At 38.9% G+C, this 11034-nt stretch overlaps 1 protein-coding gene across 1 annotated transcript; it reads left to right on the top strand.

Annotated features, from left to right (window-relative positions):
- The first annotated feature begins 3502 nt into the window (after positions 1–3502).
- On the top strand, positions 3503–7760 carry LOC115815814 (zinc-binding protein A33-like). The gene is made up of 5 exons (XM_030778830.1): positions 3503–4072; positions 4292–4401; positions 4566–4785; positions 4882–5029; positions 7201–7760. Exons 1-5 carry the CDS (start codon positions 3503–3505, stop codon positions 7758–7760), a joined length of 1608 nt encoding a protein of 535 aa, XP_030634690.1.
- Positions 7761–11034: the final 3274 nt, after the last annotated feature.

Raw genomic sequence — 11034 nt, 5'->3', positions numbered from 1 at the left:
TGAACACAGGAGAACACACATCAAAATAAGGAGCAACAGAGGAGATAGTCTCAGGATCTAGTCACTTCGGATATTTAGGTAATGCAGGTTCAATTTGGGACGGCATGGAATCACAGTGGGTAGTGCTGTTGCTTCACAGTAAGAAGGTCTCGGGTTCATTTCCCAGCTGGGCGGCCAGGGTCCTTTCTGTGTGGAGTTATGCCCTTTGCTGTGTGGGTTTCCTCCGTCCTTGTAATATGTTGGTGCCCTCTTGTGGGTTTTTTTTTTTTTTTTTTTGCTTACTGCATAGATCTGTAGCAGCCATGCAGCCATTGAAGGCCCTGGCATGAAGAGCTGATAATATTTGAAATGATCTTGACTGAAAACAGCTGAACTTTGACAGCTTAATCTTGCTTAAATTAAAGGCAGATATTACCATTGAATTGTTTGCATTTTCATTTCTTGTTAGTCGTACTTGAAAAAAATATTGATGAATCTTCTTTTCACCCTTCATAATTTTGATGTTTATGAGGAGAGTGGTTTGATGCTTAGAAAATGAAAAAGAGAAAGTTAGATAGATTTCTGAGATGATGTAATATGAGTAAAACAGGATCATTTCACACCAGACACTCTGTTGATTAATTAATTAACTAAAAACCAATTAAGAAAACACATACCTGGGCTTCCTATGATTCACACAGAATATGAACCAGCGAGCTCAGTTATCATGAACCAAAGCCTGCTTCACACACACACACACACACACACACACACACACACACACATATACACACATCATCCTGTCTGATGAAGGAAAACAAGTGAAATATGGAGACACACGACAGAATCTCCCTGACAACCCAGAGAGGTTTTCAAGATATTTAATTGTCCTGGGAAAGGAGGGGTTCTCCACAGGGAGATTTTACTACGAGGTGGAGGTCAGGAAGAAGACTGATTGAGAATTGGGAGTGGCCAGAGAGTCCATTAACAAGAAGGGAGATATACGGATACTGGTCTATAAGTCTGAGAAATGGGGATGAGTATGAGGCTCTAGACTCTCCCTCTGTCCTCCTCTCTCTGAGACAGAAGCCCCAGAAGGTTGGGGTATTTGTGGATTATGAGGAGGGTCTGGTCTCCTTTTTTATGATGTGGAGGCCAGTTCTCATATCTACTCTTTCACTGGTCAGTCTTTCACTGAGAAACTCTATCCATTCTTTAGCCCTGGTCTTAAACATAAAGGTAAAAATACTAGCCCACTGTGAGTTAAATGTCTTTTCATGTGTCTTTGTTCCTGAAATATTGGAAGAGAAAATTCAGAACAGTAATGTATATGGTTGATCTATATAATAAATTCACAGTATGAAATATGCAGTACATTTTTGCTTTTTTTTTCATTTGTTCAGTTTTATCTGATAAGGATTACAGATTCTCCTTGCTCTGAAAACAGTCACTGACACAAACCTTTTTTTTTATTTTAGTTATATTTGAAGTGTCCTCCTAACTTTACATTGTCAACCATTTTGAGACAATGCTTTAAAAAGAACTGTAGATCCATAGCTATCCAGAACTATCCCAGTCGAATATATGGCACATGTATCTTCCTGCTTTACTGTTACACCTTTGTCATATAAGAAGACAATCCTGTTTTCCAAATGAAGAACACACACAGTAAACTCCACCCAGTCAGGTGCTGTTTTAAACCTTCAGCAACAGAAAAAGAAAGTATCACAATCTCTTTCAGAGACAGGATGCACATCATTCAGAGAAATATAAACTATCAACACAAGGTAAGTATTTTAGTACAAGATTTTAATTTAGAGACAGAGAAGCCTTTTCATTTACAGTATCAGTGTATTCAGGCTTTTATTACAGCACTGAACAAGAACATCTGATTCAGTAAATCAAAGTCCTGATGAGTGTCTAATTACAGAATCAGTTGTTTTACATCACGGCTGGAAAAAAGTCTGTTACAGAAATCTGCTTCACAAAGAGAAATAGTTTAAACAGTTTCTGTCTGACAGGTCACCGGAAGTGGGAATATTTTCATTAAATACTCTGACTATGTGTTTTAAATACTACCTGAGCAGTTTTTATTTGGTTAGCTTTGAAGCTTTATTGGGCAGCTGTGGTCTAAAGGGTAGAGAACCGGGCCTGTGACTGGAGGGTTGCCGGTTCGATTTCCAGGCCCAGCATCCACGGCTGTGTGCCCTTGAGCAAGGCACCTAACCCTAATGCTCCCCAGGCGCAAGGAATGCTACCCACTGCTCCCGTGTCTGGTGTGTGTTCACTACTGGTGTGTTGGATGGGTTAAATGCAGAGACAAATTCACTGCTCACTGTTCACAGTGTGTGTGTGCGCAATCACGGAAACTTAACTTAAGTTTCCTGTAAACCGAACACACTTGTCTAACCAGTTTGTTCTGAAATGTTGAGTTACACATTTATTTTATATTGTCTATGCTATGAGCCCTTTTAATCAGTCATTTTCTTGTCCTACTATTGCATTATGATTCCTGCTTCCTTACAGTTGGGAGAACTTTATTTTATGACTTTTTTGAAAATCACTTTTATTTAATCTTTGGGCACAGACTCCAGCACAGTGAGTGAAAAAAACATTTGACTGAGTAAATTTGTTGGAGCTTGATGTCATACAGAGAGTCAAACTGAGGATGAGCCAATGACAAAGTCAGCAAATCAGTTTAAAAGGACACCAGAATTATGCTTGTACAGAGGTATTATAACACCTGAGTCTCATAGCTGATTTTCCTAAAAAAAAAAAAAAAATAAATAAATAAATAAATAAATAAACAATAAGATCTTTGTGCACTGGTAGCAGAAGAAATTCTTACACAGTAAAATTTTAAACAGTAGCCCTGTGCTCCTGAACTAACAGGGTCATAGTGACTCTTTTCATAGTCATTTCTAGATTTAAAACTAGTGAGGATTTTCAACAGTAATCTCCTGAAATTTGGATTACCTTAGATCATAAATTAGTTTCTCCCATCACTGTAAATTTCATTCTGGCTTGTATGTTGATTGTCCACAACTTGTTTTATTTTACTTTGTTTTGTTTGGAGTCAAGGCCACAGTCAAAGCTGTGTAGCCATTGTCAGTTAGACCTAAAAAGTGAAAAGATAGTGATGATGTAATGTAGTGACCAGTGACTGTAATGATGTATGAGTCTGTCTTAGGGCTTACAGTGACATCTTTGCACAAAGACTGTATTATAGGTCAGTGGTCATATAATTCCTATTTAACCTACAGTGTTGAGGAGGGAGGGACTTAATATTGTCACCTTGCTGAAGAGAAAGTAAAACTGTAGAACAGAAACCTAAGCGTTAGAAAAGCCTCCTGGGTTGGGGGGTGGGGGGGGGGGGCACTGTAAAATTAATTTGTTTTATGAAACATATGGATCTGAGAATACTGTCAATGTTTTATGTAAAAAGCTTCAATTACAGAGCTAATTTTCTTCAGTGCACAGATGACCTGACATCATAAAAACTTTTTGTGATGTCCTTGTGATTATGTACGCAGACATGGCTTCCTCTAGCAGTCTCCTCTCTGAAGATCAGTTCCTGTGTCCTGTCTGTCTGGATGTGTTCACTGATCCTGTCTCCACTCCATGTGGTCACAACTTCTGTATGACCTGTCTCAATAAACACTGGGACAGCACTCCACACTGCCTGTGTCCACTCTGTAAGGAGCAGTTTAATATGAGACCCGAGCTCAAAATTAATAGAGCATTTAGAGAAGTTGTAGATCATTTTAAAAGGAGGGGAGATCCAGTCAAACCTGGAGAAGTGTCCTGTGATACCTGTACTGGTGGGAAACTGAAGGCTGTGATGTCCTGTCTGGACTGTGGGTTGAGTTACTGTCAGACTCACCTGGAGCCCCATAAAACTGCAGCAAAACTGAAAAAACACAGACTGATAAATCCTGTGGAGAACCTGGAGGACTATATATGTCAGAAACATGAGAGACCCCTGGAGCTGTTCTGTAGAGATGACCAGACACGTGTGTGTCAGTTCTGTACTGAGGGAGACCACAAGACTCATAACACTGTTCCTCTAGAGGAGGAGAATGAGCAGAGGAAGGTGACAAATATTACAGACATAGAGATTTGAATGATTAGATTTTTAGGTTGTTAGATAATATTACATCATACAGCATACACGTTTGGACACCTGTGAAGCTGTTTTAAATGCCTATTTTACTCAGTGGAGCAGACAGTGTTTGTTTTAAACATGTAATATTTCTGTCAATATGAACAGTAAACATTTGTGAAATTTGTAAGTGTTTCTCTTTGTCCACAGTCTCAGCTGGGGAAAACACAGACAGAAGTGCAGCAGATGATCCAGGACAAACTGAAGAAGATTAAAGAGATCAGACACTCAGTACAGCTTAGCAAAGTCAGTTCTGAACAGTTTACTATAAGTGAAAAAAGTTAAATGTCTTTTCTTAAGAGACATGCTTTACTCAATATGTTAATTCAGTGAGTTATTTTGTTGTTCATTTTAACATCAAAGTATAAATGTAATGATAGTTATGAATGTATATTGTTGTGTTCTATTAGACAAACACAGAGAGACAGATAGCAGACAGTGTGGAGGTGTTCAGGTCTCTGATTGGCTGTATTGAGAGAAGTCGGGCTGAGCTGATTGAGCTGATGGAGGAGAAACAGAAAGCAGCAGAGAGACAGGCTGAAGGTCTCATTAAAGAGCTGGAGCAGGAGATCACTGAGCTGAAGAGGAGAGACACTGAGCTGGAGCAGCTCTCCCACTGTGAAGATCACCTCCACCTCCTACAGGTCAGTGTCCCTCTCTCTGTTCAATGACAATGCAACACATGACAGGACAAGACTCCCCATGCTGAGAGATTTCTCCTCTCTCCTGCTGGACTGTAGGTTTACCCAACACTGTGCAGCCCTCCACACACCACACACTCCACTGACATCAATATTCACCCCCGTCTGTGTGTGGACACTCTGAGGAAAACTCTGGAACAGCTGGAGAAAAAATTCCGAGAGGAAGTCGGGAGAGAGTGTGAGAAAGGTCAGTGCTTTATAGTCCATAATCATCACAATGTCTTATTTTAATGTGTAACAGATGTAAATATTACGCTGTCTTTGTAACGACCTCGTCTCCTCCCGCACCGACTCCAGCCATTCAGCGATCGGCGTCGTCGGTTTACTAATCATCGGCCTGTCCCTTCATCACCTGTGTTCATTTTTATTTTCCCTGATTCCCCACTCTTTATTAACGTCACTGTTTCTCTCCTTCGTTGCGAAGTCTACATTCACCCGATGTGTATTCTGAGTGCTCTGAAACCTGTGTGGACATTCCTAGTATTATTCTGTGTTGCTTTCTTGTTTGTTTTCCACCCTGTGTTGGAATTTGTGTTTATTTGTACTCGCCTGGTTTTCATTAAAATACTAACATCTCTGCACTTGCGTCCGGCTTCCTGGTGATATCGTGACAGTCTTATTCTGTATGAGGGGAGTAAAAGGAGTAAAACAGGGAGAGTTTTCACACCACACATTTCACTAATTAGTCAATTTATCATTTAGAAATAAAGGAAGAAAACACATGCCTGGAATAGAACTACTAACATGTTTCTGTTAGCCATAGCAACATATTTAAAGCCAGAGGAGTTATGCTAGACCTAAAAAAATTCTTTATATACTCACAAACACAAAGGATAAAAATATTATGCATTTATTTCTTAATTGTTTACATGTTATCTTATCCATCGTTTGGGATTCTGGATGTTTACTGAATACAACCTTGTTTGTAATACTATTAATTCTCTGTCATTCCAAAAAGCCCAGATTAGAAAATAAAGAGAATTTTTGTCTGTTTTTTTTATTACTTTCTCAGATTTTTAGAAATGAAATGTCATGTCCTTGAATAAAGTTAGAAGTAATGGAATGTTTTCATCACCTTATTCATATAAAACCAGAAACAGAAGTATTCAATGGTATCACCCTTTTGACTGAGTCGAAGCCAATGTACTGATTCTTAGAAAGTGGTGAAACTGGTATTTTTGAGTGGCAGTATGACTGTACTGGACACAGTCATGACCATCAGTGTACTACCTATTTCAGTTTTACCTAAATTCATGTAACGTCAATCTGTTTTTTTTTGTTGTTATTGTTGTTGTTATTGTTGTTTTGTTTTGTCTAACAATGGAGTTTTTTGTGTCATGAAATTATGGTCAAATTGTCCACCAGGTCTGATTGAAATTCACGACAATATTGGTCAAATGTATATAATTCTACTCAAGCCATTTTAACTGTCACAAATTGGATTAGCGACTGGATGTGTGTTAAGAATCAGTATTTATTTAACAAAAACTGTGGGGCTATTCCAGAAAGCGGGTTTAGTTTGTTAACTCAGAACAAGTAATAGACCTCCTAATAGAAGAGCCTTATGGCTTTGTATTGACTGGAGAATTAATCCATAGGGTTCTTCTATTAGGAGGTTTACTACTTACTCTGAGTTTACTAACTCTGAGTTTTCACTAAACCCTCTTTCTGGAGTAGCCCCCAGACCAGAGAACAGAGGCTCAGGAACAAGAACCTGAAGAAGAACAAGAACAAGGGAGATTTCACACAGAATTCAATGTAACTCTTAGACTTACTTAGATCCATCAGGGTAAGTTCAGATTAGACAAGACAAAGGCCATGGAAAACCAGTGATATTCATGCCCAAAGAAAAGCAGGCTAAATTAACAAAAACAAGTGTGCAACAACTGACTAATTAACTGAATGAACCAGGAAAACAAGGAAGTAACAAAACAAAGGAAATCTGACTCAAAACAGTCAATAGAGGGGGAGAGTGAGAACCAACAACAAAATTATTAACACAAAAATAATAACCCAAGTTATAAAATGCTGTATCTTTACTCTAAATCTTGTCTGTGTGTTTTCAGAGATTGAGAGCAGAAGGAGACTACATGCAGGTGAGTGTACAGTATCCAGTACTGAGGATCACTGGATCACTTTTGATCACACTGTCATGTTTTTACTGATCTGCTGATGAGAGTGTAAATGTGTGTGTGAGTCAGACATGGAGTCACCAACAGCTCTGTACAGTTCCCTCAGAGTCATCAGAGCTGTAGTGTTTTACTGAAGAGAATAACAGACATTAATGTTTCTCCTGGGCACACAGTGTATGACACACACACACACACAAACAAACAAAAACACACAAAACTAAATGAGAATTCTCTACATTGTCTGCAGTGGATGTGACTCTGGATCCTGATACAGCCCATCCCAAACTCATCCTGTCTGATGATGGAAAACAAGTGACATGTGGAAACACACGACAGAATCTCCCTGACAACCCAGAGAGGTTTGATAGATGTGGGAATGTACTGGGAAAGGAGGGGTTCTCCTCAGGGAGATTTTACTATGAGGTGGAGGTCAGGGGGAAGACTGACTGGGATTTAGGAGTGGCCAGAGAGTCCATTAACAGGAAGGGAAAGATTACACTAAGCCCTGAGGATGGATACTGGACTATATGGCTGAGGAATGGGGATGAATATGAGGCTCTTGCTGATCCTGATGTGCTCCTCTTTCTGAGACAGAAGCCCCAGAGGGTGGGGGTGTTTGTGGATTATGAGGAGGGTCTGGTCTCCTTCTATGATGTAGAGGCCAGTACTCATATCTACTCTTTCACTGGTCAGTCTTTCACTGAGAAACTCTATCCATACTTCAGCCCCCATCTTAATCATAAAGGTAAAAACTCAGCTCCACTGATCATCACTCCTGTCAGATAAATGTCTTCTCTTATGTCATTTTTGCTGAACTATTGGAAAAGAAAATTCAGAACAAAATATACACGTCTGATCTACATATTTGATACTGATCATGTGAATAAATGTGTTATGACTGTTAGACCATGACTCTTGCTTGTAGAGTATTATATTTTTTTTTTTTTTTTTTTTCCTTCGTTCAGTTTTTTCTGAGAAGCATTACAGACTCTCGTGACTCTGAAAACTGAGTCTTTTTTTATTTTTATTTTGTTTGAGGTGTCTTTGTTATGCGTAAAACTTCGCATTGCCATCTGTTTTGAGACAAGGCTTACAGAAGATATTTTAGATTCTCAGCTCCAGTTCCAAGTCGAAAACAACACACAAAAAAAACCTGAGAAAGTGCAATGTGTGCTGGATAATTTTTTTTCTACTTTTGTTCTTTTTTTCCTTGCCAGAATGACTTACTTAAAATAAATGAATAACTTCAACAAAATAAACATCCAAATTCAGCTGAAATTCAGTCGACATGCTGACAGTACTTTTATTTTCTAATGAGTTTTAATCTTTGTTGTGTTACTCTGCTCTTCTGCTACTACCATCATTCACGCCCCCTACTGATCTGGCCTACACACTGCAGCTGAACCTGTAGTCTGTACTGATATCCCACTGTTCTCCATATCACACCATGTACAATGCTCAGCAGTGTATTCTGTCAGTACCAGTATGGCTAAAATCATATCAGTGCATTGGTTATTACTTTAATAGATAAATAATAATAATAATAACAGATAAATGAATAATAGTGCATTACCTCAGAATGAACTACTCACACTCAGAGTCACATGAAGCTGTAGTTTGTACTGCTGACAGAACTGACAGATACATCATACTGACCAGCTGAAACACATTATTTAAATACCACCTGTTAATGACACATCAGTATTACTGTTATGGTGCTGTGATTATTGTTTGTATGATGTATCTGATGACATCACTAACTGTTCATATCAATCTGAGACTCATCTCCTGTTGCTTCTGACCTTCACTGGTTCATGACCAAACTGAGGGTGAATATTAAAGTGTTAAAGCTCCAGCCTCACTGCTCCCAGTCTCTCCCAGTCACAGCCTGGAGGTTTTCTCTGGTTTTATCTCAGAGCTTCCTGACTGCTGCTCCTCTTCAGCCTGGTATTTCCCTCATCCACTCTTTTCCTCATATCAGGACACCCTGTCAGACAGTATCCCTTACCTAAACACCGCTATCAAGCTACACACAATAATACAGCCATTACACAAGTTTTGGTTTAAATATCAACACAGTTTACATAACATCCATTATAACCACCTCATTAAGGCTCAGATGGATCACAGCAATTATGATAATAATACTGTATGTCTGTTATTAGTTTGAGGTTCTGTTGCCTTCTTCCATCACACTAAATTATGATATCACATATAAAATAAACAAAATAGCATAATGGGGCCTCAAAAAAAAGGAAAAAAGAAAAGATTATTTTTCTGTTAGTAATTTAGTTAGTAAATTAGTTAGTACTGCCCCTACTGGACTGTCCTGCACACTGCAACTGAAGCTGTAATCTGTACGGGTCCCTTTCCTTATCAGACCACATACAATGCTCAGCTGTGTATTCTACCAAGGCCAATATGGCTAAATTGTCTGTGTGATTTTTTTTGTAATTGCTGAAATTCTTAAGTAAATAATAAATATTTCTGCATGACATCTGTTTAACACTAGAAGCGCCGCGCCGGTTTGACCTACTAATACCTAGAAGCGCCGAGTGCCGGTCATTTGACCGCTGTGACTACCTACTAGGAGCGCCGCACAGATTTTACCTACTTAAAAGGTCCAATTCTCAGAATGTAACATTCATGGCAAAACATAAATATATCTTGATTAATTGTAATATATGTACATCAATGCACATGGAGTCAGTTAAATGTCCTTTGTCCATTTAAAATCCTGCCTTACTGTTGCTAAATTAACAGCAGATCAGATGTGGACAGTGAGTGTAACAGTGATATTTTCATTTAAAACAGAGATTCTCTGGGCATTATGAACTTTCTTATAAATATGTATCATTATGTTTGACTGGTTCATACCAGGACCTGTTCCTCACTTGTAAAAGTCCTGACAGTGGATATGTGTAGCAGACACACCCAGAATCTGGATCGAATCCATTCTCTTGTACAAAGGTATTATCATACATTTAAATATCCCTGTAAAACACAACATAATCAGTCATATTCATCATCATGCCTGTGAGCTTACGGCCATCATGCGGTCACAATTCCACAAATATCATTAATAAACAAGGAGGGACCCGAGAACCCAACAGCCCTTTAACAATATTGGCACACACCTCTCAATGGCCTGTAAAAAAGGGGAGCAGCTTTTTCACGACTGCACTTGAAACAGTTCACAGTTGGTTCGGCCCAGGGTATATGTAACAATAGGGCTGCACTGCACAGCACAGTAAAGAGAACAGAGTCTAAAGAGTCCAGAGAGTCTAAATGTAAAACAGAAATTAAAGGCAAAACATACTAAGGCAAAAACAGCAGTGGAAAGTCTTCCACAACAGTCAAGTCTTGTCAGTCTTCATTGGGCCACCAGCATTCACCACAATGGCACAAAGAGCAACAACCCAGACAGCACAAGCTTAGTAATTGGGGAACTGGTTACTAATTTATACAAGAGGGAAAATGACTGATTGGTTCTCTTAAAGACCAAAAGGATACACAGGAGTCCATACTGGACAACTGTCTGAACGAGGGGACATTGCTGCCTGGATTTAAAGTGGCAACTACATGATGAGAAAGACAGGTATAGTGTTTACTTCAGAACTGAGTAGACTGACCTGCAGTGTTAAAGTTACAGGGGAAATTGTAAAATTTTCATTTAAAACAATTGACCACAGATGCAAATCTGCATGAGGACACAGGGAGGAATTATACTACTTAGACTGGAAGAGATCTAACAACAGACACAGAAGCTGTGTTCAACAGTGCAGTGGAAATACAGTATGTAATTTCACCATTACTTTCATAAATGATTTCATTCACTTCTGTGACCCACTGGATAAATGTGATTTTGAAACGTAGTTCATCAATTTCTCAGGTGATTTCTTTTAATGTTTTCTATTTAGCGGTGTCACTGAAATTAATTGATGCCACGACTGGCTATTATTGGCCGTGACTGTTAATGCTCCGCCTTGATAAACAAAGTCGGTGAGCATGCACTGTTTAATTCTAGGGGAAAACAGACAGTTCAGGATACAAAGAAGAC

Source organism: Chanos chanos, chromosome 6 (assembly GCF_902362185.1).
Source record: "Chanos chanos chromosome 6, fChaCha1.1, whole genome shotgun sequence".
Taxonomy (NCBI): Eukaryota; Metazoa; Chordata; class Actinopteri; order Gonorynchiformes; family Chanidae; genus Chanos; species Chanos chanos.
The sequence above is the reverse complement of the archived record's forward strand: the minus strand, read 5'-3'. Positions and strand labels throughout refer to the sequence as shown.

Coding starts and splice junctions, on each gene's coding strand:
- LOC115815814 (XM_030778830.1), top strand. CDS start 3,503: ATGTACGCAGACATGGCTTCCTCTAGCAGTCTCCTCTCTGAAGATCAG. Junction 4,786..4,881: donor ATCACCTCCACCTCCTACAG/GTCAGTGTCCCT, acceptor GCTGGACTGTAG/GTTTACCCAACACTGTGCAG. Junction 5,030..7,200: donor CGGGAGAGAGTGTGAGAAAG/GTCAGTGCTTTA, acceptor AAACTAAATGAG/AATTCTCTACATTGTCTGCA.